The following is a 27,998-nucleotide window of genomic DNA, read 5'->3' as shown; positions in this document are numbered from 1 at the left end:
CCCCCTCGTGCCGCTACCGCTGCCACTGAGAGGAGCTACCGGCGACGCCAGAGCCAGTAATACGGGTGAGTCGGGGCCCTGGGTTTAAGACACTCCTGGCGTCCAGTGAGACTCACGATGAACTGCCCTTTTCGACTTTTTCTTTTCGCCGGGGTTCTTTGGTGCTTCAGGCACTCTGTCACATGGGAGTTGTAGTCTGCCTTGCACTGTCGGCTATGGGCCGGAGACGTGAGAAGACTACGATTCCCAGCAGGAATTGCGACTAGCCGGTCAACAAACGTTCGGGCCACGCCTTCCACCTCCGCTCATTGGGCAAACTATCCATTAGCCCCTCCTCCCTTTATTTCATTGGCTACTGTCCCTCACAGAGGCTGGGTTCCGGCCTAGGCTGCATGGAGACTGGGTACTGTATTTGTCATTCGGAACTAAGACGGCTTTCAATTGGGGATGGCTTGTGTCCTTCAGTTGTTGTAGGGTAGGGCCCTAGGCAGATCAGGCAGTCGTAGGCTCAGGTTGGTGTCGGTCCCGGAGGGAGGCCGGTCTTGGACTTTTGCCCCGCCCCCTAGCGCTGCCGGATGGGCACGATTGGTCGCTTCGAGCGTCGCTCGTCGTCGAGAGGCGGAGCCGACCAGGCTGCGTATATCTATTGGTCTAGACTAGCGCCGGTCAGCGGGGTTGTGACCGTTGATTGGCTGGCTGCTCCAGCTGTTGCAGGTCCATTCACCATTTTGTGTGTTGGAGTAAAAAAAAAAGGGAGAATCGAGAGGGAGAGCCGGAGGGGGGGCGGGGAGGGACCGGACCGGACCGAGCCGGGGCCACGGCCCCCCGCCCCGAAACCCCGCCGAGCCCAAGGTGAGGGGCGGGGCCAGGGCTGACACAGGAAGCGGGGGTCCGGGGGGGCTGGGGGCCGAGAGGGGACAGGTGGCAGAGACGGAGAGGGGGTACAGGGGGAAAGAGGTGGGCGGAATGGTGGGAAGGGAGGAGGGAGTGGAGGAAGTGCTAGGGGTTTGACAGAAAAGGGGTAACTGGGGGAGGGGGTGGTGGGCAAAGAAGGGTAACAGGAATGGAGGGGTGACAGGACTAGATCAGGGTGACAGGGAGAGGGAGGGGACAGAGTTGGAGAGTGTGACAAGGAGAGGTGATGGGGGAGAGAAGGTGACAGGTCCGGAGATGGCTGACAGGAGAGTGACTGGGAGGAATAGATGACAGAGATAAATGGGGGTGACAAGGAGGGGGTGACAGGAGGGGGCCTAGGGCATGCGAGCAGTGAGGCAGAGGTAGAGGTGGTGACAGGATGGGAGAGAGAGTGGCAGAGAAGCTGGTGCCAGGAGGGCTAATGGGAGCAGAGGGTATGAGATCCCAAAGAGCCAGGGCCTGGGCTGGCCTCGGCTCCTGGAGTTACTACTTAGATCTGAGGAAGGTGAGGGCCCCGGGGGCTTGGGTGGGAGTAATTCAGACAGGGTGGACAGGAAGAGAGTAGGCCCTAGGGGAAAGAAAGCAGCTCTGGAGTGAAGAGAGGCTGGGCCAGGCAGCAAGGTCTAGGGGGCCCAGGCAGTATAGTTGTAGGCCCTGGGTGGGGTATGCAAAGGTTTGTGTTTGGGAAAAACTGGGGCCAGATCTCAGTCCCCAAGATGGTGGCCCAGTGGGTCAGTGGGGAGCAGGTGGTGGTGGCTGCCCAACTTCTGGGCACTTGGGTGCCAGCCCCAGGCCCTCCAGGCTTTGCCTGTGAGGACCCCAGGATTGGCCCCAAAAGGGGCAGGCTTGGGATTTCAGGGTCCACAGGAGGAGCAGCCCCTGGCGGGAGAGCATGAGGTCAGGGGTCCCCTGGTAGCCGGAAGACTGAGTCAGGGTGCCTCTCATTGTGTTTGGCTTATGGTCCTGGGCCCCTTAACCCTCCTAGAGGCCTTCGTTTTGGCCTCTCAGGTTCTCTTAGCCACTTGAGAGTAAAGTTTTTTCCCCTTCTCTTTTCTCAGGGCAGCTCGAAAGGGGGCGGGCAGTAATGACTGTTCAGGAAGTGGGTGAGGTTGGCCTGTTGGGCTTGTCCTGCTTTCTTTGACCTTATCCCACTTATCCCCACTTGGAGTTGGAGGGCATATTTGGGGGTCAGTGGGGGGCTAGCTGACTCAGCCACCCTGCCAGAGCCAGCCCAGCCAGGGCAGGGATGCATGCAGGCCAGAAGAGGCGGGGGCTGGGTTTGCGGGTATCACGCTGGGTGCTGTGGGGGGAGGAGCAGGCTCCAGTGGGACAGAGGAACCCTGGGGTGTAGCTCTGTGTCCCACTGTGTGATGACGTGTGCATGCCTCTGTGCGTGTGTGTGTTTGTGTGTGTTTGTGCGCGTGCGTGTGCTCCTGCACGGCCCCGTGGCAGTGCTGGGTATGAGCTCTTGCCCCAGACATGCCCCTGCCTGCTCCCTGCCAGGATCTGGGGAGATGGCCGTACCTGGCAGCCCTGGGGTGCAGAGCAGAGTGGGTAGCTGTCCCTCGGGACTCTCAGCTGCCCACTTCTTCCCACAATGCCTGGCCATGCCAGGCCACCCAGAGGGGAGGAGGGAGGGTTGGGGTGGTGGAGAGAGGCTCATATCACAGCCCAGTCACCTCTCTTTCTGTGACTTCGTGCTTGTGCATGTGTGTGTGTCTGAGTGCATGTACCCTCTGCATGGTGACAGTGTGAGTAAATGTGCCCTCTGGATCATGTGACAGGTAGCACACTGAAATGGCCAGGAGCACGGACTCTGGAGCCAGTGAGCCTGGGTTCAGACCCTAGCCCTGCTGTTCCCACCTGGATGGTCTTGGACAAGTTGCCTCATCTCTCTGTGCCTGGGTTTCCTCAGGTGTGAAGTGAGGCCGATAGTAGCACCTGCTTTTAGGGCTGCTATGAGGATGAAACGGGTTAATAAAGGCAAGCTTAACACAGAGTTCAGGACGCAGGGAGTGCTCCATAGGTGTGAACTGTTAGTGCTTCTGGTGTCCTATGTTTGGAGCATGTGCTCTGTGTCCCCTGCAGAGACAGCAGGTGTCTGTGAGTGTTCCCCAAGGAGCTAGAGTGTGTATACTCAGGGGACTCGGGTGCTCGCCTGTGCCTGGTGCTGACTTGTGAATCACATGAGTTAAGGGTGGCCAGAGAGGAGGCCTTGGGGATGGTGGGATGGAGACAGCAGACTCAGCAAGTGGGAAGTGTTAGGGTACACTGGCTCTGGGGGGGTCCTGAGTTGCTTCCCATAATCCCTGTCTGCTCTCCCACCCTGCAGGTGGACAGAAATGAAGCCAATGAAGAAGACATGCACTGGCCTTTCAGGCGCTGGCAGCGGCAGCAAGTCCCCTCCAGCCACCAGGGCCAAGGCTCTGAGGAGGCGAGGGGCTGGGGAAGGTGACAAGCCAGAGGAGGAGGACGACGAGGCACAGCAGCCACAGCCACAGCCCGGGACCGAAGAGGCTGAGGAGGGGGAGGAGGAGGAGGCTGAGCAGGGCCCTGGGGCTGAAGGTCCCCCACTGGAACTGCACCCGGGCGACCCAGCTCCAGGCCCAGCTGAGGACTCCAAGGGGGATGGGGAGGCAGGCCGCTGGGAGCCCTCACTCAGCCGCAAGACAGCCACATTCAAGTCTCGAGCGCCCAAGAAGAAGTATGTAGAGGAGCACGGAGCTGGCAGTAGTGGGGTGGCCGGGGCCCCCGAAGAGCGGGTGCGGACCCCTGAGGAGGCCAGTGGCCTGGGGGTGCCTCCACGGCCACCCACCTCCACCCGCTCCTCCTCCACAGACACAGCCAGTGAGCACTCCGCAGACCTGGAGGATGAGCCAGCTGAGGCTTGTGGTCCAGGCCCCTGGCCCCCCACTAGCACCAGTGGTGGCTATGACCTGCGGCAGCTGCGGTCCCAGCGGGTGCTGGCCCGGCGTGGTGATGGCCTCTTCCTGCCGGCTGTGGTGCGCCAGGTGCGCCGAAGCCAGGACCTGGGCGTGCAGTTCCCTGGTGACCGAGCCCTGACGTTCTACGAGGGGGTGCCAGGCAGTGGTGTGGATGTGGTTTTGGATGCCACACCACCACCAGGTGCCCTGGTGGTAGGCACAGCTGTCTGTACCTGTGTGGAGCCCGGTGTGGCTGCCTACCGGGAGGGTGTGGTGGTGGAGGTGGCCACCAAGCCAGCTGCCTACAAGGTCCGTCTCAGCCCCGGCCCCAGCTCCCAGCCAGGCCCACCAGGCAGCCTCCCACAGCCCCCACAGCCACTGCACCGTGAGCCCGAGGAGGCCGTGTGGGTGGCCCGCTCCAGCCTGCGCCTGCTTCGGCCCCCTTGGGAACCTGAGGCCCTGCTGAGGAAACCCCCCACAGGCCCTGAGGAAGAACAGGCGGAGCCTGGGGCCACCCTGCCACCCTGCCCTGCTGCCCTGGACCCCAAACAGCCGGAGGATGCTGAAGTCTCTAAGATCAGCTTTGGTGGCAACCTGGGTACTCACTGTGAGGAGGGCGAGGAGAAGCACCCTCCAGCCCTGGGCACCCCAGCCTTGCTCCCACTGCCCCCACCCCAGCTCCTGTCGCCGCCACCCAAGTCTCCAGCCTTTGTGGGCCCCGGCCGACCTGGCGAGCAGCCCTCGCCCTGCCAGGAGGGGAGCCAGGGCGGCAGCCGCAGCAGCAGCGTGGCCTCCCTGGAGAAGGGGACCGCGCCAGCAGCCCGGGCCCGCACGCCACTGACAGCCGCCCAGCAGAAGTATAAGAAAGGCGATGTGGTCTGCACACCCAGCGGAATCCGAAAGAAGTTCAACGGCAAGCAGTGGCGCCGGCTGTGCTCGAGAGATGGCTGCATGAAGGAGTCACAGCGGCGAGGCTACTGCTCGCGCCACCTGTCCATGCGAACCAAAGAGATGGAGGGCCTGGCAGACAGCGGGCCTGGGGGGGCGGGCCGGCCAGCGGCTGTGGCAGCCCGTGAGGGCAGCACGGAGTTTGACTGGGGCGATGAGACATCGAGGGACAGCGAGGCCAGCAGTGTGGCGGCTCGTGGAGACTCGCGGCCACGCCTGGTGGCCCCTGCTGACTTGTCACGCTTTGAGTTCGACGAGTGTGAGGCAGCCGTGATGCTGGTGTCACTGGGCAGCTCGCGCTCAGGCACCCCCTCCTTCTCGCCCGTCTCCACTCAGTCGCCCTTCTCGCCAGCCCCGTCACCCTCACCCTCGCCACTCTTTGGCTTCCGCCCCGCCAACTTCAGCCCCATCAACGCTTCACCAGTCATCCAGCGCACTGCAGTCCGCAGTCGCCACCTGAGCGCCAGCACCCCTAAGGCAGGCGTGCTGACGCCACCAGACCTGGGCCCCCACCCACCGCCACCTGCCCCCCGGGAGCGCCACTCCTCTGGCATCCTACCCACCTTCCAGACCAACCTGACCTTCACCGTGCCCATCAGCCCTGGGCGACGGAAGACAGAGCTGTTGCCGCACCCAGGGGCCTTGGGGGCCCCTGGCACAGGGAGTGGAGGAGCCGCCCCAGACTTCCCCAAGAGTGACAGCTTAGACTCCGGTGTGGACTCGGTGTCTCACACACCTACACCCTCCACGCCGGCTGGCTTCCGGGCCGTGTCCCCTGCCGTGCCCTTCTCTCGCTCCCGCCAGCCCTCACCATTGCTGCTGTTGCCCCCGCCTGCTGGCCTGACCTCGGATCCAGGGCCCTCTGTGCGCAGGGTGCCTGCTGTGCAGCGGGACTCACCTGTCATTGTCCGCAACCCAGATGTGCCACTGCCCTCCAAATTCCCTGGGGAGGTGGGCACTGCTGGTGATGTGCGGGCTGGGGGACCTGGGCGGGGCTGCCGGGAGACCCCGGTGCCCCCTGGGGTGGCCAGTGGGAAACCTGGCCTGCCCCCACCTCTGCCAGCCCCTGTGCCCATCACCGTGCCTCCAGCTGCACCGACTGCTGTGGCCCAGCCAATGCCCACCTTTGGCCTGGCTTCTTCACCCTTCCAACCCGTGGCCTTCCACCCCTCACCTGCTGCCCTGTTGCCCGTCTTGGTGCCCAGCAGTTATACCAGCCACCCTGCCCCCAAGAAGGAAGTCATCATGGGCCGGCCTGGAACAGGTAAGAGGTAGCAGTGGATGGGCTGTGCAAGGCTCACCTCAAATAGAGCCTCTTGCAAGCTGAGCTCTCGAGAGGTGAGCTCCTCACCTTGGAAGGGCTTCAAGGGGAGGCCAGCCTCCTCTCTGCACAGATGTTGCAGTGGGAATTCACATGGCAGGAAAGAGATTGGACCTTGAAGCTCAAGGCACCGTTTGCAGAGGCCTCCTGTCAGAGAAGGTGGTCTTGAGAGGTCTGCCAGTCAGCAGACCTTTATAGAGCGCAGACTGAGACAGGTCTCCATGGAACTGGTGGGATAACAGAATGATCATTGTGGCAACCTCTTCTACATCTTGGGGGACTGGGCAAGGGCATTGCCATGGGAAGCACTGCATGTAGGTGAGCTTGCCAAATGTTCACATCTATCGCACTCACCACATACCCCCGATCTAAACCCTTTTCAAATCTTAGCTCATTTTGTCTTTGCAACTACCCTAACAGGAAGGTGCTATGATGATGCTTGTTTAAAGGGAACTAAGGCCAGAGTCATAACTTGCCCAGGGTTGCATGGCTAGTAAATCCTGGAGCAGCCCTCAAACTCAGGCAGGCTGGCCCGTGCCCACATGGCCATAGTGCTGGATTACAGATAGGGAGATGGAGGCTCTCTCAGGTCCTTCCCAGGAGGTGTCAGGACCTCATCTTGATCACTGTGTCCAGTAAATATCGCAGGCATGGTCAGTGCCATGGAGGGGAGCCGGGGTATGCCGGGCATTCCTCCAGGTGTGAATCTAGCCTGGCTGCCCTGAGGACAGGGTGTGTATGCTAGGAGTTGAAGGATCAGTAGGGACCAGCAACCGTGGGGCAGAAGAGCCTCCTGGGAGGAGGGTGAAGGGACAGCTTTGAGGTCGGAAGGAGCACAGCCTAGGAGGGGAAGAGGGAAGGTCAGGGTGGCTGGAGAGCTGACAGTGGGGGTGGAAGAATGGCATTTCTGAGATGGTGCTGGACAGCTAGAGACCCAGTCCAGGCTGGGTTTTGTAGTAGCACCACACAGAGGGTGATAGACCTGTCAGAAGCTCCTTCCTAATATTTCTTTCTTATTTACTTATTTATGTAGGTATTTATTTATTTTTATAGAGATGGGGTCCCACTACATTGCCCAGGCTGGTCTCCAGCTCCTGGGCTCAAGCAGTCTTCCTGTCTTGGCCTCTCAAAGTGCTGGGATTATAGGTGTGAGCCACTGCACCCGGCCTTATTTGTTTATTAATCTAATGTTGATTCAGGCCTGGCACTGTGCTGTGCCTGGCCTTGTGCTGGATGGTGCTGAGGACACAACGCTACTTTCACAGGGCTCACAGCCTCTGGAATAGACAGACCTCTCCCTAGACAGTAACAGTCTGGGGTGGTCAGGGATGGTGTGGATGAAGCCCAGCAGGCTGTGGGAGCCCAGAGAAGATGGCTCTCCAGCCTGAGAAGTCAGGGAAGGCTTCTTGGAAGAAAGGCCAGGTGCCTATGAACTGAAACCTGAAGGGTGTGCAGATGTGAGCCCAGCAAGGTAGGCAGGAAGGACCTTCAGGCAGAGGAAAGAGTTTGTGCAAAGGCCCTAAGGCAAAAGCAGATATTTGTAGGATGCTGAATCTGCAAAGTCAAAGGCTCTAGATAGTGGGTGAGTGTTGGGGATATGTGACCAGATCAGTGAGCAAGGGTCAGATCAGAGAGGGGACCTTCTTTTTTTTTTTTTTTTTTTAAGAGATGGGGTTTCACCATTTGGTCAGGCTGGTCAGGCTGGTCTCAAACTCCTGACTTCAGGTGATCCACCCGTCTCGGCCTCCCAACAGAGAGGACCTTTATATAAGATCATTATGAACTGTATCCTGAGGGTACTAGGGAGCCATGGGAGGTTCTGAGCAGATTCAACCACTGCTGCACCTTGGAAGGTAGGTTGAGTCTCTGAGACCAGAGGCAGGGAAACCGGGGAGGAAGGAGGCTGGGTGTGAATGTGTAGGAGCCGCTGTGGCTTGGGCTGGGGCAGGAGCCCTTTCAGGAAGGAGCACTGGCCTGGCCCTGCCCTTATGGGGCTCCAGCCCAGGCCAGTCTCTAAGGACAGGGCACAGAGACATGGGCTATGCCTGCCCCTCATGCTCATACACAGAACTGAGGTTGTGAATTTCATGTTTCACCCTGCCACCAACATGTTTTACATTTGTTGTTATAGGTGATATGAGCAAAATTTCATAGCAGGGATTTCTGTCCTTAGGCCAATGAAGAAACTGAAGCAGAGGGTCTCTAACCACTCCCCTACTCTTCACCCCTCCATGTGCCCACAGCCCCTGACATGGCCCCCACAGCATCGTCTCATGTGACCACTCTTGCTGTGTGGGGAAGGATGCCACTGGTGCAGGGGCTGCGGAGGCTTACCAGGGCAGGCCCAGAAGGGCTCTGGCTACCATTTTCCAGATGAGGAAAAGTGAGGCCCTGACAAAGGGAGAGTCTCGATTGAGGTCAGTCAGCCAGTGAGGGGCAGGATGAGGGCCTTGAGCCATCTCCCAACTTCCAGACTGTGGAGCTCTCACTACCAAAAGTGGCACGAGCAGCATTGGTGATGCATGTGCCTGGCACACTTAAGTGAGTCCTGCTTAGCCTTTCCTCCCTGAATCCTCACGATGCCCCAGGCTGGTACCACAATTAGTTCCATTGGACAGAGGAGGAAACTGTAGCCTGAGAGGTTAAGTGACTTGCCCAGGGTACCCCAGCTAGGAAGAGAGAGAGCCAGGATTTTGAGACAGAGTCTGGCTCTGTCACTCAGGCTGGAGTGCAGTGGTGCGATCTCAGCTCACTGCAACCTCCACCTCCTGGGTTCAAGCGACTCTCCCACCTCAGCCTACTGTGTAGCTGGGATTACAGGCGTCTGCCACCATGCTAATTTTTGTATTTTTAGTAGAGATGAGGTTTCACCATGTTGGCCAGGCTGGTCTTGAATGCCTGACCTCAGGTGATCCACCTGCCTTGGCCTTCCAAAGTGCTGGGATTACAGGTGTGAGTCACTGAACCCAGTCGCCAAAAGCCAGGATTTGAACTCAGGCTCTCTGGCTCCAGCTCCCAGGCCCTTAAGCACTTTTTTTTTTTTGAGACAGAGGCTCACTCTGCTGCCCAGGCTGGAGTGCACTGGCACTGTCTTGGCTCACTGCAACCTCCACTTCCCATGTTCAAATGAATCTCCTGCCTCAGCATCCTGAGTAGTTGGGATTACAGGCGCACATCACCACGCCCAGCTAATTTTTGTATTTTTAGTAGAGACAGGATTTTACCATGTTGGCCAGGCTGGTCTCGAACTCCTGACCTCATGATCCACCCGCCTTGGCCTCCCAAAGTGCTGGGATTACAGATGTGAGCCACCGTGCCCGGCAAGTACTTTCAATGATGATGATAACAGTAATACCCACTATACTGAGTGGAGACTGTGTGCCTTATCCCGGGCTTGGGACCATTTCATCAAGCCCACCTGATGCTGTGAAGCAGATTGCCAGGCCTGTTAAGGGGTAGACTCAGGATCAGAGAAGGGAGGCCCCTTGCTGGGGGCCACCTGGTCGTCGGGACTTGTCCAATGCCTGTCCTGGCAGTTCTGAGGAGTGCCTCCCTAACAACACCCATGCTGAGGTATCCAGGATGCCTTCAGGTCCCTGAACAGCCGGCCCTTTCATTCTTCTCCCAGAGGCCTCCCTAAACCCTTGGGAGGTAGGCAGCTTGGGGCCTTCTCCCCAAGAGGCCCAGATAGGGCAGACTGTGTCCGGTGGTGTAGTGAGGTTGCAGGCCTGGTCCCTTCTGCTGGCCCTTGCCAGGGCCTGACCCTCCATCAGAGGGCAGCAGGTGTGAGGGGGTGGCCCAGGGCAGCCTGCCTGCTCCTGCCCCCCGCCAGGCATTTGCTTCCGCTGGGGGACTTGCTGGGGCAGGCGGCCGGCATTCTCAGCATTCTGCGCATGGCATGGCCAGCCAGCTGCCGTTGCCACCTCCCTGTGACTCTTCCCGCCTGCTCCCCAGGAGAGGATTCCGCCCCAGGGCCTGCAGCCCCAGTCCAGGAGGCCAGATGTCTCAGCCCCATTCCTGGTATGGCCTCCCTCCCAGCTCCCAGCTTCCTGCCTGGCTTCCCCTTGTTGACAGGGGTTGCTCCTTCTCCTGGGCCTCCGTCTGGCGGTCTGGCTCTACTGTCTGTCTTATCCTTAGCTTCCTATGTCTCTCTCTGGTCTCTATTTCTAGGTCTATATGTGTGTTTCTCTCTGGACCTCTGTCTGTCAGCCTCTCTTTGAGTCTGACGGCTCTCTATGCCTTCCTGGGTTTGTTCCTCTCTGGACTTCAGTCCTTGCCTGAGCTTTCAGCCCACCCTTTTTGTTTTGGCTGCCAGTCTTGGCATCCTGTGTCTCTGGGCCAGCCTTGGCCTCTCTCTGGCCCTCCCACTCTAACTCTTTAGACAGACTAGCTGCCCCCATGCCAGCCTCCCAGCCCTACCCTGTGCATATCAGGTGTTCTGTTCTTTTTTTTTTTTTTTTTTTTTTGACATGGAGTCTCTGTTGCCCAGGCTGGAGAGCAGTGGCGTGATCTCGGCTCACTGCAACCTCTGCCCCCCAGGTTCAAGTGATTCTCCTGCCTCAGCCTCCTGAGTAGCTGGGATTACAGGTGCCTGCCACCGCGCCCGGCTCATTTTTGTGTTTTTAGTAGAGACGGTTTCACCATCTTGGCCAGGCTGGTCTTGAACTCCTGACCTTGTGATCCACCTGCCTCGGCCTCTCAAAGTGCTGCGATTACAGGCGTGAGCTACCACATCTGGCCCGGTGTTCAGTTCTGTTAAGATAGTGGGCAGCTGCCAAGCACCAGGTCTCCTGCTTCTTTCTTGGGGAGAGTTGGGAGGTTGTCCAGGCCAGGGAGCCCCCTCATGCTCCTTGACAAATTAATTGCCTACTACTGTCCCTGAAATCTGCTGAGAATTGTTGAGATCCATCCTGCAGACCCATCCACCATCCAAGCACCTGTTCCCAAGACAGGCAGGAAGGCGGGGGCTGTATGGACCAAGCTAGGAGATCCGGCAGTGGGGGGCGGCAGGAAAGAAGCTTCTGTGCCCACTCACCTGCTAGAGGGCATGACCCAGATCACTCTACCTCCCCCTGCTACCCTTTGCCTTTCAGGAGACATATTTGGTGCCAGCTTCATTGAAAGGAATCCCAGATATAGTGCACCCTAATAGGTAGAGCCTCAGAGACCAGGAAGTACCCACCAACTATGCTTGGGCAGGTGGGGAAAAAGAAGGGCCAAGGGGGTTGAGCCTGGGTCTCCTGACTCCCCAGATCTAGGTACTGCCCACCATAATTTCCATTTTGTCTCAAACAGTGAACCCCATCTCCCCCAACAGAAGCCAGCTCCCTCCTCATCCCTCTGCCAGGCCCAGGGCTGAGCTGTCTGGGGCAAGTGGGTGGGGAAGGCAGATGTGGATGCAGGCACAGGCAAGGATGAGCACAGGGAAGTACTGAGTTTGGGGAAGCCAGGCGGCAGGGACAACTCAGTGGTTCACGGGGGGCTGATAAGGGAGATTCAGGTAGGTTTCTCATTGGAGGTGACATTTGAGCTGAAGTGTGAGGAATGAGTAGGTTTCAGAGTAGTCAAAGAAAGGAAAAGGCAATTCTGGCTGAAGTAGCTGCATGAGCAAAGACCAGGAGGAGTGAAAGTGCATAAACTCCAAGTGGCTAGTTGAGGCTGGAGCTGACACCAGAATCCAGGCTTAGCATAAATGTGCCATGGACGACAGGCCCAGCCTGAATGCCAGGCTGAGAAGCTGGCGCTCTGCTCGGGCCAGTAAAGAGCCAAGAAGGCATTTAGAGCAGGGAAAAGGTTGCATCTAGGTGTCAGGGAACCCTGGAGACGGCCCTGGAGAGACAGGAAGCCTCGGCTGGGAAGAAGATGGCTTGGGGAAGAGGAGGAGAGGGGAGGAAGAGCTTGTGAAGTTGCAAGAGTGAGTCTTGGTGACTTTGTAGAAGAGACCCCAGCTCCCCCAGCTTGGCAGCCCCCAGCTCCAGAAACGCTGCGAGGTGTCAGGCTGCCTCCTGGCGGCGGGCGGTGGCGGGGCAGTAGGCGCGCGCATGCGCAGCAGAGTGGGTGGTGGGGGTGCGTTCTGGAGCCCCCGGCGCCCGGGTATTAATGGCTCCATTAGTGGCCGGGAGGGAGGTGCATTAGCGGCGGCGACGGCGTCTGGCTCCCATTACCACCGGCGGCAGCGGCTGCACCGCAGGCGGCTGGACTCTAGCCCGCCGCGTCGCCTCCTCCACCCCCACCCTATCCCCTGTTCCTGCTCCCCACGAGGGCCTGGGCAGTGAACTCCCGTCACCCTATTTTGGCGGAAAAGCTGATTGTGAAGCCAGATAGATTTGGGTTCAAATCCCGGCTGTGCCACCTCCCGGCTGCAAGATGCTAATCTCACTCTGAGCCTGTTTCTTGCAAAGTAGTCGGGGAGACCGGGTGCTCCGGGGCTGTGTAGACGCGCACGGGCACCCAGCGAGGGCCGCGCCCAGCCCCCGCTGGCACCTAGGGGTGCGCCTCCTGCTCCGGGCCTCCGTCCTTCGCATTGGCTGCCGTCTCGCCTGCCCACCGCTGATTGGCCGAGGCCTGCTTTCCCCGCCCCCGAGCGATTAACTCCTGCGCGGCCGCGTCCTCGGGCTGGGTGGGGACTCACCCTCCCACTGTAGACAGCTCGGGTGCCAGCTGGCCGGCGCCCCGCCGCGGCTCGCGTGGGTGTCAGGGCGGCCGGGCACCCGCCCACCCTCCCTGCACAAAGCGGCTTTGTGGGGCCTGCCGGGGGTTGGCTGGGGGCCAGGCGGCAAGTGGAAAATCTCGTGAGCGCGAGGAGGGGAGGGGAACGCGGGGCGGCGCCCCCTCCTCTGCCCGAGCCTTGGCGCCTCCCTCAGCCCGCGGCGACCAACCCTCCCAGCCCCAGTGCTTGTACACCCCTTACCCGCCCCCGCACTTTCCCATCCCCAAACCCACGTCTCTCACCCCCCCAACCCTGCATCCCACCCATCTCCCAATCTCCGGGGACCATCCCCCACAGTCTCTCCCATGTCTCTCTTTTCCTCCTGGTCCCCCTGCCTACCCCAGCCCCACTCACACTGACTCACCCCAGCGCTATTTTTAGTCCCCCATCCCTGCGGAGCCGTGCCAGCCCAATCCTGGGCTCGTTCCCCAGGCAACCCTGGCCGTCGCCGACGCCGCCCGGGGTGGGTGGGTGGGTGTGTATGTGGAAAGCGGGTGAGGGGAGCTGGGGACACCAGGGTGGTGAGCTGAGGCAGGGACCCGGCCCTGGAGAGCAGGGTGGGGAGCCGCAGGCTGCCGGCAGGGGTGCGGTGCCTCATGGGCTCAATAAATGGGGCCTGCGAATTTAGAGTGCGTCTGCCTGTCCCTCAGTCTGTCAGCATCCCTGGCTGCTCGCCCCAGGCCTCTGGGCAGGCCTCAGCCTGTACCACCCACCCCGGTGACTGTTGATGTCTTCGTCTAGGTTGGCCTGGGTGTGGTGGCACAATGGGGGCTGTTTAAGGGGAGGCTTTTTGTGGAGTTGGTTAGAGGTTGGTGCAGGGGGTGGGTGCCATCACAGTCCTCTCAGTACCTTGAGCGAAGGGTGAGATATTGCACCCCCTCTCACATGGGGCTAGGTCCCTGGTTTGGGGAGACTACCCCAGCTTTTGCCAACTAGGGAGGCCCCAGTTAGGGTTGGGGATGGCAAGAGAGAGGGAGCTGTCTAGGGATAGGACCTGCTCCCTCCTCTTTGCTCCTAATCCACCCCCACCCAGGGTTCCTCCATCCTGAACAATAGAAGCTAAGTATAGGGCTGGCCCAGTGCCCAGGGCAGGGGGGCCCTTCCCGCCCGGATTCCCGCCCCTCCCTGCCAGGCTAGGCCCCCAAATGGTTGTACACTGCCCCAAAAGGGGCCTCTTCCCATCTCTCCTCCGTGGGCACTGTGTCTTTTACCAGATGTGCAACCCTCCCAGATGTGTGGGGCCCTCTTTCCCTGCTGTGCCATGCCTGGCTCTTTTTCTAACCCAACAGAAGTGAGGGATCTGGGGGGCAGAGCTCCTCTGAGTTCTGTACTTGGGCTGTAGTGCAGAAGAGAAGGGGTTAACTTGCCAGTAGGTGACTCACTCACCGGTGGGGAGAGGAGGGGGCAGTGGTGGGGAGATAGTGGGCCACATTGATTTCAGCCTCAATTCCTGCCTCACATTGCAGTCCCTGGGGCAGTGAGGTAATGGAGGGTCTGAGTCTGGGGCTGCATAGGAAGGAGGGGGCAGTCACCTAATAGTCCCTCTGGTAGCCCCTCTGGGCTCACAGCCAAGTGTCTGGCCCTGTAGTCTCTGGAGGTCAGAGGGCTACAGACCTTCCCTTCCCCTGATGCCCGCTCAGGTTACCCAGTTTTTGCTCCCTGTCCATTTCTTCAGCTCTGTCAGTGGATGGGGCAGGTTAGGGAAAGGACTTCTCTGCTTCTGTCGACCATCCAACCTATGGAAGAGCCCAGTCTTGGTCCATCTGAGTCTGTGCAACCTTTACCTGCCCAAGTGTGACCCCAGTCCTCTGCCTTTACTGGGTATGGCCCCAGGGCCCCTCTTGGGTGATCTGAGGCCTCACACAGAGGCACACTCTGCCTGATGGGCCCCACATCCTTGCTTGTGTCTTTGTGTGAGCCCCTTCACCTTTCTGTGGTCCACGTGGCTCTGTATCATTGGCCTCTGTTTGCAGTTCCCTCCCTGGGTCCACCCTGAGGTTAGGCCTTGAGTAATGGAAACAGCACACTTGAGTTGGAGCTCTGGGCTGGTACATCCTGACTGCATGATCTTGCCACAATTTATTCAGTCTCTGAGGCTCATTTTCTCACCTGGACAATGGGTGTAATAAAGCATACCTCTCTAGGTGGCTGTGAGGATTCAATGAACCAGATAATACATACAAGCTCCCAGCACACAGCAGCCCCAGTAAGTGTTAGTTTCCTTTCTTCCTGGCCCTTTTTTTCTGGGAGGAGGGGGAGTTAGGGGGTGGCTGGCAGAGTAGTGTGGTGAGGCCAGACGGTGTGCTCTGTGGTCCCCTGCCTTATGCTACTAGGAAGATGGTCCAGAGTGGCAGATGAGTGTCAGGGTGGGTGGCTGAATGATGGCGACAGCCACTGGGTTCTGTATACCTGATGGGCCTGGGTACCGAAGCAGGTAGTGCCTATTAGGATAGGTTTATATAGAGGGTGCGGTCGGTATGATGGTGTCCGTGAAAACTGAGTGTGCACTGGGGATAGAAGGCGCTTTGTGAGTGTTAGGAAGGCTGTGCGTATGTGACAGAGGAGTGTGTGGTTGTGTGGGAGGGGTGTGGAGTGTGTGTAGTGGACAAGCAGGGCTATGCTGAGTTCCTCCTGCTTGACATGTCTGCATGATTCCTGTGGGCTGGTGGGGGTGTGAGGAGGATGCGGGTTGTCGAGGCATGTGTGACAGGGCATGGATGAGATGGGTGATGTGAACAGGATGGCTGAGTGTGCACGATGGTGTGTGGGGAGCGATGGACCGTGAGCGTGTGAGGTTGTACATCTGTGTGAGCAGTGTGTGAGGTGTTACTTCGTGTGTGACAGTGTGGGTGTAAGACAGAGGGCATATCTGCCCGTGGGGTGTGTAGGAGATAATGGGTGTGGCACGAAAGTGTGTCTGTGTATGTCTGTGAGGAGTGTGAGTGTGAGTAGGTGAGGGCTCACGGATGCCTCGCCCAGCCCTACGCGCAGTTTGTCTGCCTAGCGGCGCCGGGCGCGCCCATGCGGGCGGGCGGGAGGCGGGCCGAACCGCGCGTGAGCGTGTTCCTTGCGCAGACTGGACTTACACGGTACCACGCAAAACCCCGGGACCTCCGCAGCGCAGCGCCCCGAACCGCCCCCCTGGCTCGGTGCCTTTACTGCAGTGCGCCCTCCCAGCCACCCTCCTACCGCGGCCCCGCCCCCGGCCGGCTCCGGGCCAACCGGAGCCCGCCCCGCCCCGCCCTTATTTGCATATGACTGACGTTCCCCCGGGGCGGCCAATGGGGGCGGGCGCGGCGGGGCCTGACCCGCGCGCGGCGGCGGTAGCCAATGGGCTCACGCGCGGGGGGCCGGGCTTGCGCGGAAGGCCGCGGGGGAAGCGGGGAAGGGGCGGGGGGAGGCGCGGCGGGGGGAGGGGAGCGCGTAGTAGTGGCGGGGCGGGGAGGCGGCGGTGGTTCGGCGCGGGGTTCGCTCGGAGCGCACGGACGCACGCACGCTGGTCCGTCTGCTCGCCCGGGGCCGGAGGTCGACCCGGCGCTGAGCCTCAGGCCCGGGGCCCGGAAAGGCGGGGCGGCGGCGCCGGCAGCCGGGGCGTGCGGGGCCAGAGCCGTTACCCGCCGGAGCAGCGAGCGAGGGAGGGAGCGAGCGAGCGAGCCAGCGAGCGGGGAAGGGAGGGGGCCGCCCCCGCGCACGCGCGCCGCGCCCCGCCCCGCCTGCCCCGCCCGCTGGACTCCGCGAGGGAGGAGGGAGAGGGAGGGGGCGGCGCCGATGGCCCCCGTGCTGCGCGCCCCGTGACGGCCCCCGCGCGCGCCGGGGGGCGGGGCGGGGCCGGTGCGCGCTGACCTCCCCCGCCCCCTCGGCGGCGGGAGGCAAGCGGGCGCTGTGCGCAGGCGCGACCGGCGGAGACCCCCGTGTGGGGCGGCCGGAGGGGGGCGGCGGGGGGGGCATGCGGCGACGGCCTCCCGCTCCCCCCGGGCCCAAGCGGCGACGGCCGAGGAACGGGCTACGGGTGGAGCGGCGTCGGCCGCTGAGGAGGTGCGAGTCCCTGCCTGGCCCCCCCTGCGCCGGACCATGTATTCGGCCCACAGGCCCCTGATGCCCGCGTCCAGCGCGGCCTCCCGTGGCCTCGGCATGTTCGGTCAGTAGCGCCTGGGCCCTGGGCCTGCAGGGGTCAAGGTGTCGGGGTGCTAAGTGCGGAGTAACGGTGATGGGGGCATAGTACGGGAGAGAACAGTGAGGCAGAGTAAAGGGATGATGGGGAAAGTTACAGAGCTCGGCTGGGCTGAGTGGTTAGTGACAGCAGGTGGGAGTGTAGCGGAGTGGGGCGTACCTGGGGACAGCTGTGATGCTGAAGTGATGAGATGGCACGGGTCTGCTGTAATAGAAAGGTGAAGGGTGCAGAGTAACCGGCTCTGGAACATCGGGTAGAATAGGAACAGCACGAGACCTGCTGGTCCTAGGGGAGGAGGCTTGGATTGGGTAGTGGGGCTATGGACAGGGCTCAGGAAGCGAGGGAGGCACTGTTTGCTGAGATCAGAGTGACGGGCTGCAGTGTGTGTGCTGTACTTTGCAGAGAGCGAAGACACCTAAGAACCTGGAGGGTTGTGCACTGGGGAGGGGTTCAGGAGGGAGCAGGACCAAAGGACTGCCCTCCATTGTCTGCTGGGTTCCTTTTCCCCACCCCCTAGAAAAAAGGAGGCCCTGATAAGAAAGATCTTTGCAAAGAGAGGAACAGGTCTTAAGTCCCTGGAGGCTTTTATATGGGGTTGGGGGGCCCAGTGGGTTTTTGGGCCCCCAGAACCCCAGGGTTAAGGGATAGGGTCATTGTAGAGTCTTGAGTGCTTTCCAGTGCTGTCTTCCTGATTCTAGTCCCTTGTTTCCTGAGGTCTACTTTTTCCTTTGTCAGCCCCTTACAGAATCAGGTCTTGAGGCCAGTGCCTCGCACAGAGCTCCCCCCTTCCAGGCTTCTGTAGGCATGTGGAGGTCACCTCAGGTCAGGTTGATCTGGATCAAGGGGAGGCCTGGAATGATGGAGAGCAGGGCTAGGGCGGTTCCCTCCTCCCTTCTTCGTCTTCCCTGAGCAGGGGCCTCTCTCCTCTGCTGGTTCCACTTCCCCCAGGGAGCCAGGCAGTTAGAGGGGAAGCCCACTCATATCCTAGGCCCGCCCCAAAAGTCCAACCAGGGGTGGGTCCCAACCCAGGGCTTGCTCTTCCATCACCCACCTCTTGGGACTGAAGGTTGGACCCCTGGGACCAGCCTCCTGGTGAGGAAGCATCCTCCTATGCATATCCTCAAGGAAACACCTGGCACTTGTGCCCTCTCTGGTTAGAGACTTGTAACAATTCTCTCCTGTGGCCCATTGTCCCATGTTTTTTCTTCCAAGGAGTTTACCACACCCTCCCTTGTTTTGGGAAAAGAGGGCTGGACACTGGACTACAGATAAGCCGAGGGGCTGATGGGGAGGGAGGCTGGGAGACCGATTTGTGGATGGTGCATTCTCTCTGTGGGGGGAAAGGAGAGAGCTGCTGGATCCACCTGTGCCCAGCCAGGAAGGCCAGGTCTGGCACTCTGTGTTTGTGGTGGGTGAGGAAGGCAAGGAGAGGGACCTCTCCCATACCACAGTTCTAAGAGCGCCCACAGCCTGTGGGTAGTGGACTGAGAGTTGGAGGGGAGGGGCATGGGGCCATATGCCTCAGGAAAGGGAAAGGGAGTGTGAGACCAAGGTGAGAGGCTGTGTCGGTGGTGACTGGGCTGCTGGGAATGTGGCATGACGGAGGTGGGGGGTCCCAACCCTTAGAGGTCTGGGGCCTTGGGAGTGTGGGATGGCAGCCGAGCATGACCTGGTTTGTGGTAGGAGCAAATCGTTCCTCTGGCCTGGTCCCTGGTGGCAGGGCTGGTAGAGATTGGTGGGGGGAGGAGTGGGGCGTGAGTACTATTTCCCTTCCCCGCTTCTGTTTTCTTTTTTATAAATCTAGAAACCTTTCAGGGAGGAGTTTTTCCTGAGTGACGTTGCATGGACGAGTCCAAGAGGCTCTGGTGTGGGGTGGGGGTAGACAAAGGGGTGGGGCCACCTCATCTAGGGTGGGGAAGAGCTTGAGTTGGGGCTGGGGCCAGGCTCTCCTGCTGCACAGCTCACCTGGCTTCTTTCCACAGTGTGGACGAATGTGGAACCTCGCTCTGTGGCCGTGTTCCCCTGGCACTCCTTAGTCCCCTTCCTGGCACCCAGCCAGCCTGACCCCTCCGTGCAGCCGAGTGAGGCCCAGCAACCTGCCAGCCACCCAGTGGCCTCCAACCAGAGCAAAGGTGAGGGCTGGGGAGCCTGGAGACAGGCGTGGGCATGGGGTCCAGGTGGCCCAGGAGCCCTCTAATCTACCTCTCTGTCCCCAGAACCTGCTGAATCGGCAGCTGTTGCTCATGAGCGGCCACCAGGTGGGACAGGGAGTGCTGACCCTGGGCGGCCCCCTGGAGCCACATGCCCTGAGAGCCCAGGGCCCGGACCCCCACATCCTTTGGGGGTGGTGGAACCTGGTAAGGGTCTGCCTCCTACCACAGAGGAGGAGGCCCCCGGCCCCCCAGGAGAGCCCCGGCTGGACAGTGAGACAGAGAGTGACCATGATGATGCGTGAGTTCCCTGAGGCCTGGGACTTGGGGGTGGGATGGCCAGAGACATGGCCCTCACTGTCCCTGCTGCCCTGCCGCAGCTTCCTCTCCATCATGTCTCCCGAGATCCAGTTGCCTCTTCCGCCCGGAAAACGTCGGACCCAGTCCCTCAGTGCCCTACCCAAGGAACGAGACTCATCTTCTGAGAAGGATGGACGCAGCCCCAACAAGGTGCTTCATCCCTACCTGTCCCCTGCTCACCCCGTGGCCACCCACACCTGTCTCCCTGGTCCTAACTGTCCTGCTCTGGGCTGTGTTTAATGTAGCGAGAGAAGGACCACATCCGGCGGCCCATGAATGCCTTCATGATCTTCAGCAAGCGGCACCGGGCCCTGGTCCACCAGCGTCACCCCAACCAGGACAACCGGACCGTCAGCAAGATCCTGGGCGAGTGGTGGTATGCCCTGGGGCCCAAGGAGAAGCAGAAGTACCACGACCTGGCCTTCCAGGTAATGCCGCTGCCTCTTGGCTCCTCCTAGCTTCTTCTGGTGGAGTGGGTGAGTGAAGGGTCGCCCTGCCCTCTCCTGCCAGGTGAAGGAGGCCCACTTCAAGGCCCACCCAGATTGGAAGTGGTGCAACAAGGACCGAAAGAAGTCCAGTTCGGAGGCCAAGCCCACGAGCCTGGGGCTGGCAGGAGGGCACAAGGAGACGCGGGAGCGGAGCATGTCGGAGACGGGCACTGCCGCTGCCCCTGGGGGTTAGTCAGCCCCTTGGGTCTCTCACCCTGCCCACCTCCCTCCCCGAGAGCCGCCAGCTACCCCCTTGCTTGCTCATCCCTTGCCCCAGCAGCTCCTCTCTGCTCAGTCGCTTTTATTTGGCGACCCTTACCCATAAAGGAACCAGCAGTTGATTTATGTGAAGGAGCCAGGGAGATCCAGGCAGATAAGATTCCCAAACAGCCATCTCATTATTAGCTGTTGTTTATTGAGCGTTTACTATGTGCCAGGCACCACAGGGAATATAAGCTGTAGTCTGCAAAACCATGTTCTATTTCCAGATGAGGAAACAGGTTCAGAGGGGCAAAGTCACTTGCTTAAAGCTTAAGCAAGCAACAGGGCCAGAATGTAAACCCCAGCTTGGCTGGCTCCCAACTTCGTAGTTGGAACCACTGCAGCTCCCAAACGCCCCTGATGGGCTGCTTCCACTTACTTATTGAGGGTGTCTGGTGTGCCTGGCAGTGTTCTGGGACGCATTTTTGGAGTGAGCCCATAGATACGGCAGTTCTACGAGGATAGGTAGATAGTTCCTATGGAACTGCAGTTCTGTGAGGGTGGGGACGCTAGTTACTTCCTCTCTGAGATGAGGGAGCCGAGGCTCAGACAGGCCAGCGGTTGGCTAGCCAGCACCACATGAACCTCTCTCCAGGCCTCCTTACTTTGAGGAGGGCTGCCCTGCAGGGAATGGGTCTGCTGTGACCCCAGAGGGCAGGAACCAGCAGGAAGGAGATGGTGGACTGGTGGTGGTGGGTGGTGTTTTTTTCACCAGGTGGCCGAGAAATTCCAACCTGCTTCTGCCCAGTACCTAGAAATATCTGTGGGTTGTTGGGCCTTGGTGCTGGTGAGAGGCTTCCTGACTATCATAGCGCCCCCCTCCACTTTACAGTGTCCTCTGAGCTTCTATCTGTCGCGGCCCAGACACTCCTGAGCTCGGACCCCAAGGCTCCAGGGAGTAGCTCCTGTGGGGCGGAACGGCTGCACACAGTTGGGGGACCTGGCTCAGCCCGGCCCCGAGCCTTCTCCCACAGTGGGGTACACAGCCTGGACGGTGGAGAAGTAGACAGTCAGGCACTACAGGAACTGACGCAGGTCTGGGGTGTAGGTGCCCTGGGGGGTGGGCAGGGAGGCTCTCCAAAGCAACAGCCCAGCTGAACCTTTCCTTCTGCCTGCCTGCAGATGGTGTCTGGCCCTGCATCATACTCTGGTCCAAAGCCTTCTACCCAGTATGGAGCTCCAGGCCCCTTTGCAGCCCCTGGTGAGGGAGGTGCCTTGGCAGCCACTGGACGGCCCCCACTGCTGCCCACTCGAGCTTCTCGTTCCCAGCGTGCGGCCAGTGAGGACATGACGAGCGATGAGGAGCGCATGGTCATCTGTGAGGAGGAAGGGGATGATGATGTCATTGGTGAGCATTGCAGGGCCCAGAATCTTGCCCAGGACCCAGCAGGCCAAGACTCAGAGGGTGGGCAGAACTTGGATCCAGGCCCCTAGGCTCCTTTGGTTTCTTTTCCACTTGGTTTATGGTTGCGTGTGGCCAGTTCAGGCCCTTCTGAGTAAACCCAGCTCTGCCCTCAGGAAGCCCCCGGCCCTGCAGGAAACCTGGAGGACATGGGCATGACCAGATCTTCAGGTGCAGTGTTAGGGGCTCTTTCCCGTGGGCTCGTAGGCTCCTGTGCTGAGCACATGGGCACAGCCCTGGGCTGAGGAGTAGCCTTCCTGGACAGCAGTCCCTGCCTGCTTGGGGCAGAGCTGAGATCGAGGCTCCAGACTGGCCTCCTGGGTTCCCTTACATCTAGTCCCCTCCCCATACTGTTCTCTCCACTCTCTCAGCTGACGATGGCTTCGGCACCACTGACATTGATCTCAAGTGCAAGGAGCAGGTGACCGACAGTGAGAGTGGGGACAGCTCTGGGGAGGACCCAGAAGGCAACAAGGTGAGGACTTGGGTCACGGTGCTGTCCCATCACACTCCCTCCTAGGCCATGGGAAAGTCTGTTCCCCCTGGGTATTTGAGAGAGGGGGAGATTAAGGTCCAGAGAGGGCAAGCTGCTTGCCCCATGGGGAGTTGGGTCATAGCCAGGATGAATTGAGGCCTTCAGCTGGCAGGAGTGCAGCCCTAGGCTGACCTGCTGACAAGCTGCATGAACATAGCTAGGGGGCTGCTGTCTAGGTGCTGGCATGTCCTGATCTGGGGTGTCTTTTCCTTCGCTCAGGGCTTTGGTCGGAAGGTGTTTTCACCTGTGATCCGTTCCTCCTTTACCCATTGTCGCCCCTCGCTGGACCCTGAGCCCCCAGGGCCCCCGGATCCTCCTGCAGCTTTTGGCAAAGGCTATGGTTCTACCCCGTCTTCCTCCTCTGCGTCCTCGCCCGCTTCTTCCTCAGCCTCGGCAGCCACCTCCTTCTCACTGGGCTCAGGAACCTTCAAGGCCCAGGAGTCTGGTCAGGGCAGCACAGCAGGCCCCCTGCGGCCCCCACCCCCTGGGGCTTCGGGCCCAGCGACACCTTCCAAGGCAACCCGGTTCCTCCCAACGGATCCTGCCACTTTCCGGCGCAAGAGACCTGAAAGTGTGGGTGGCCTGGAGCCACCAGGTCCCTCTGTCATCGCAGCCCCACCCAGCGGAGGAGGAAGCATCCTGCAGACACTGGTGCTGCCCCCAAACAAGGAAGAGCAAGAGGGTGGCGGAGCCAGAGTGCCCTCCGCCCCCACCCCATCACTGGCCTATGGGGCCCCAGCAGCTCCCCTGTCCCGTCCTGCCGCCACCATGGTCACCAACGTGGTGCGGCCTGTCAGCAGCACACCTGTGCCCATCGCCTCTAAGCCCTTCCCCACCTCTGGCCGGGCTGAGGCATCTCCAAATGACACAGCAGGTGCCAGGACTGAAATGGGCACTGGGTCTCGGGTGCCTGGGGGCTCCCCGCTGGGTGTCAGCTTAGTGTATTCGGACAAGAAGTCAGCAGCAGCCACCTCACCAGCCCCACACTTGGTGGCTGGACCCCTGCTGGGCACTGTGGGGAAGGCGCCTGCCACTGTCACAAACCTACTGGTGGGCACCCCAGGGTATGGGGCCCCTGTGCCCTCTGCTGTCCAGTTCATTGCCCAGGGGGCCCCTGGTGGTGGGACCACTGCAGGCTCAGGAGCAGGTGCTGGGAGTGGCCCCAATGGGCCAGTACCCCTGGGCATTCTGCAACCAGGTGCCCTGAGCAAGGCTGGGGGAATCACCCAGGTGCAGTACATCCTGCCCACGATGCCCCAGCAGCTTCAGGTGGCACCTGCCCCAGCACCAGCCCCTGGGACCAAGGCAGCGGCTCCCAGCGGCCCTGCACCCACCACCAGCATCCGTTTCACCCTCCCACCGGGCACTTCCACCAACGGCAAAGTCCTGGCTGCCACTGCACCCACTCCTGGCATCCCCATCCTGCAGTCTGTACCCTCCGCCCCACCCCCCAAAGGTGAGACCTGGGCTGGGCAGCACTAGGAGAGGGGCCATAGTCTCATTTGGCTCCCTTGTAATCTTTTCCTTTCTTGCCTCTTAACTTCCAGCCCAGTCAGTTTCTCCTGTGCAGGCCCCGCCCCCAGGTGGCTCAGCCCAGCTGCTTCCCGGGAAGGTCCTAGTGCCCCTGGCTGCCCCTAGCATGTCAGTGCGGGGTGGAGGGGCCGGCCAGCCGCTGCCCCTGGTGAGCCCGCCCTTCTCAGTACCTGTGCAGAATGGCGCCCAGCCACCCAGCAAGGTGAGGGCCTGCCTCTCTCTCTGCCTTCTGTTGGGTGTTAGTCCCTGTACCCCACCATTTCTTTTTCTTGTCTTTCAGTCTTTTTTCCTTTTGTGTCTGTCTCTGGTTCTCTGTCTTGCCATCTTCCATGATGTTTCTGTGCATCCTGACTCTCTGGAGTCCTCAGTGTCTGTACCCTACTCCTCTCTGTCCTCATCTTTCACTGTCATCTTGCCCATCCTGTTGTTATCCCAAGTTCTGTGTTCCCTGCTTTTGCTTAGAGGCCCCCGCTTTAGGTCTTGGTCCTCCTCTCCCCATTCTGGGGTCACAGCTCACTCTGGCATATGGGTGCCCTTCCCCACAGATCATCCAGCTGACCCCGGTGCCTGTGAGCACACCCAGCGGCCTGGTGCCGCCCCTGAGCCCAGCCACACTCCCTGGACCCACCTCACAGCCCCAGAAGGTCCTGCTGCCCTCTTCCACCAGGTAATTGCAGCTGAGCCCACACTCAGAGGCCAGGGAAGGGGTAGGGCGGGGCTGGCTTACCTCACTCCCCGTTTCCTCTCCCTGCGGCAGAATCACCTATGTGCAGTCAGCGGGCGGGCACGCGCTGCCCCTGGGTACCAGCCCTGCGTCCAGCCAGGCTGGAACTGTCACCTCGTACGGGCCCACGAGCTCTGTAGCTCTAGGCTTCACCTCGTTGGGGCCCAGCGGCCCCGCCTTCGTGCAGCCCCTGCTCTCAGGTGAGGGGTGGCGTGGCAGGCAGTGCTGGGGACCCAGGGTGGGGTGAGGCAGTCCGGGCCCTAACTTGGTCCCCTGCTTCTCCTTCTCTGTCTCTCAGCAGGCCAAGCCCCACTGCTGGCTCCCGGTCAGGTGGGCGTGTCCCCTGTGCCCAGTCCCCAGCTGCCACCTGCCTGTGCAGCCCCTGGAGGTCCTGTCATCACGGCGTTTTACTCTGGCAGCCCTGCACCCACCTCCTCAGCACCCCTGGCCCAGCCATCCCAGGCCCCCCCAAGCCTGGTCTACACTGTGGCCACCAGCACAACTCCACCTGCAGCCACCATTCTGCCCAAGGGCCCGCCAGCCCCTGCCACTGCCACCCCGGCCCCAACTAGCCCTTTTCCGAGTGCCACAGGTAGGTGTCAGATCAACTCACAGCACGGTGAGTTGGGGGAGCACAGCAGATGGGCTCCAGTCAGGCCTGGCTCAGCAAACGCTTTTCTCCCCACTAGCAGGTTCCATGACCTACAGCTTAGTGGCCCCCAAGGCCCAGCGGCCCAGCCCGAAGGCCCCCCAGAAAGTGAAGGCGGCCATTGCCAGCATTCCTGTGGGGTCCTTTGAGGCAGGTGCCTCTGGGCGGCCTGGCCCTGCACCCCGGCAGCCTCTGGAGCCTGGCCCAGTCCGAGAGCCAACTGCCCCAGAGTCTGAGCTTGAGGGGCAGCCCACACCACCAGCCCCTCCACCCCCGCCAGAGACCTGGACTCCCACGGCCCGGAGCAGCCCCCCACCGCCCCTGCCTGCTGAGGAGCGGACCAGTGCCAAGGGTCCTGAAACCATGGTGAGCACCTGCAGGCTGTGGGGTCCCCACTGGCACTCAGCTGTGCCCCTCCATGGGTGTCTTTGGTTTTCTGTCCTGCTCCTCTTCCCTCCATGCCTATGTGTTTCTCAAGTTAAAGGGTCCCCTCTGTCCCTTCTGCCTGCCTGTATTGGCTCCCCTCTGATCTGAGGCCCCGTCTTGGCCTTCCCAAGGCTGTGACTGGACCTTCTCGAGGGGTCTGCCGGTCAGTTTCAGATTCAACTCTTTGTTTCTGGCCTTTGCCCCAGAGCCTGAGCCCTGTGTTCTCCATCTCCCTACCCATCTCCACCCCAGGCCAGCAAATTCCCCAGCTCATCTTCAGATTGGCGGGTCCCTGGGCAGTGCCTGGAGAGTCGTGGGGAGCCTCCCACCCCTCCCAGCCCAGCTCCAGCTCCAGCCGTAGCTCCTGGTGGCAGCAGCGAGGGCAGTGCTGGGCGGGCGGCCGGGGACACCCTCGAACGCAAGGAGGCGACTAGTACTGGCAAGAAGGTGAAGGTGCGGCCCCCGCCCCTGAAGAAGACCTTTGACTCTGTGGACAAGTGAGCATGGGCGGGGGCCTTGGCGGGGTGTGTGGGGTGGTGGGAGTGGGAGCAGCTGCAGGCTGAGGCTGGGGAGGTGACCCTGCTGGCCCTCCAGCAGGGTCCTGTCAGAAGTGGACTTTGAAGAGCGCTTTGCAGAGCTGCCTGAGTTTCGGCCTGAGGAGGTGCTGCCCTCCCCTACCCTGCAGTCTCTGGCCACCTCACCCCGGGCCATCCTGGGCTCTTACCGCAAGAAAAGGAAGAATTCCACGGGTAGGCGAGCGTTGGGCATCCAGGGTCCGTAGGTGGAGGGCAGACTGGGGCCACCTGCACTGAACCTGCTTCTGTTTGGCCAGACCTGGATTCAGCACCCGAGGACCCCACCTCACCCAAGCGCAAGATGAGGAGACGCTCCAGCTGCAGCTCGGAGCCCAACACCCCCAAGAGTGCCAAGTGCGAGGGGGACATCTTCACCTTTGACCGTACAGGTGCCGTGGTGGGCAGAGCTGTGGGGGGCCTGGAGCCTGCAAGAGAAGTGGGTCTCTGGGGGGCAGTTAGAGGGAGAGGTGGGGTGGGTGTCAGAGGCAGGACAGCAGGTCAGGGTTCTGGAGTCCGGCAGACCCCTGAGTTGCCCTGTGACTGTGGGCAGGACCCCTCTCTAACTCCTCTGTGAAATAGAATGCAGTGAGGGCTCGGGTCGGCACTCAGACGGTGGCAAGACTGTAGCCTTGCCATGCTGCCTGTGCCTGTGCAGGGACAGAAGCTGAGGACGTGCTGGGGGAGCTGGAGTACGAGAAGGTGCCGTACTCCTCCTTGCGGCGCACCCTGGACCAGCGCCGGGCCCTGGTCATGCAGCTCTTCCAGGACCATGGCTTCTTCCCATCAGGTGAGCGTGTCTTAGAGACTTGCAGTCACTCAGGTGGGACCTGTCTGCACATCTCACCCCGCGCTCCCCATCGTTTTTCTGCCTCCAGCCCAGGCCACAGCTGCCTTCCAGGCCCGCTATGCAGACATCTTCCCTTCCAAGGTTTGTCTGCAGTTGAAGATCCGTGAGGTGCGCCAGAAGATCATGCAGGCAGCCACTCCCACGGAGCAGCCCCCCGGAGCTGAGGCCCCCCTCCCTGGACCGCCCCCCACTGGCACTGCTGCTGCCCCTGCCCCCACTCCCAGCCCCGCTGGGGGCCCTGACCCCACCTCGCCCAGCTCGGACTCTGGTACGGCCCAGGCTGCCCCGCCACTGCCTCCGCCACCAGAGTCAGGGCCTGGCCAGCCTGGCTGGGAGGGGGCTCCGCAGCCCTCCCCACCACCCCCAGGTCCCTCCACAGCTGCCACAGGCAGGTGAGAGACCCCTGAGAGGATCCCAGGACTCACAGTACCCCCTCAGGACATGGACAGTATGTGGGGGCAGGAATGGGGGGCAGGATGGTTATCTCCTCCCGGGTAAAGCCATTTCGTCCTCTCCGGTTTGGGGCGGAATGAGGCCTGCTCCTCTTGTATATACCCCCTTCCCCCGCAGCTCCCTCCCGGTGCTGGGGGACAGCTGAGGGGGCCACAGGGGTAGTCTCCCTCCTCTGAGCCCCTGTACATAACCTGGAGTGTGTGACCTTCAGAGCTTTTCACTTTATGCAAAATGGCTCCTGTGAGGGCTGCAAGCTGGAGGGTGGTGCAGGCCTTGGGCCACAGGGAGGTGCCTGTGGAATAGGGGGGAGTTCATGTACCCCTTTTTTCCCCAGAGGGGCTGGACTCAGGTTAGTTTGGGGGTGGGGGCTCCTGCACTTTGCCACAGGCACGAGGAGGGTTTTCTCCTCACCCCCTCTGCCCTCCCAACTTGGGTTGTACTTTCTAAGAAGGTGATTCCCCCTGCCTTTGCCCCCTTTCCCAGAACAAAACATGTTGATCATGTGCAATATTTCTTACTGTGCCGAGAAGCCGCGATGAGCGAGATTAAAGCTGTTTAACACACCTGTGTGGCTTTGGGCTCTTAACGGGGAGGACTGTTGGTTGTA

The 27,998-nt window shown here is 60.8% G+C and overlaps 1 protein-coding gene across 6 annotated transcripts; it reads left to right on the top strand.

Annotated features, from left to right (window-relative positions):
- Positions 1–27,954, top strand: CIC (capicua transcriptional repressor). 6 transcript variants are annotated; one of them, XM_012461483.2, is made up of 21 exons: positions 1–65; positions 3,248–6,051; positions 18,971–19,120; positions 19,205–19,439; positions 19,519–19,648; positions 19,744–19,926; positions 20,009–20,174; positions 21,080–21,282; positions 21,370–21,595; positions 22,021–22,124; positions 22,404–23,640; positions 23,732–23,919; positions 24,263–24,384; positions 24,475–24,641; positions 24,740–25,033; positions 25,131–25,456; positions 25,769–26,013; positions 26,111–26,265; positions 26,349–26,480; positions 26,747–26,878; positions 26,967–27,954. In XM_012461483.2, the coding sequence occupies exons 2-21, from the start codon at positions 3,258–3,260 to the stop codon at positions 27,332–27,334; spliced, it is 7,557 nt and encodes a 2,518-aa protein (XP_012316906.2). In that variant the 5' UTR covers positions 1–65; positions 3,248–3,257; the 3' UTR covers positions 27,335–27,954. The 6 variants fall into 6 exon arrangements, with proteins under 6 accessions (XP_012316906.2, XP_012316907.2, XP_012316909.2 ...); XM_012461484.2 differs by lacking the exon at positions 1–65 and adding an exon at positions 723–852 and having other exon boundaries at positions 25,134–25,456; XM_012461486.2 differs by lacking the exon at positions 1–65 and adding an exon at positions 723–852 and having other exon boundaries at positions 26,114–26,265.
- Positions 27,955–27,998: the final 44 nt, after the last annotated feature.

This window comes from Aotus nancymaae, unplaced genomic scaffold (assembly GCF_030222135.1).
Source record: "Aotus nancymaae isolate 86718 unplaced genomic scaffold, 86718_ANA_hifiasm-v0.15.2.pri h1tg000028l, whole genome shotgun sequence".
NCBI lineage: Eukaryota > Metazoa > Chordata > Mammalia > Primates > Aotidae > Aotus > Aotus nancymaae.
This window is presented reverse-complemented; position numbering and strand designations above follow the sequence as displayed.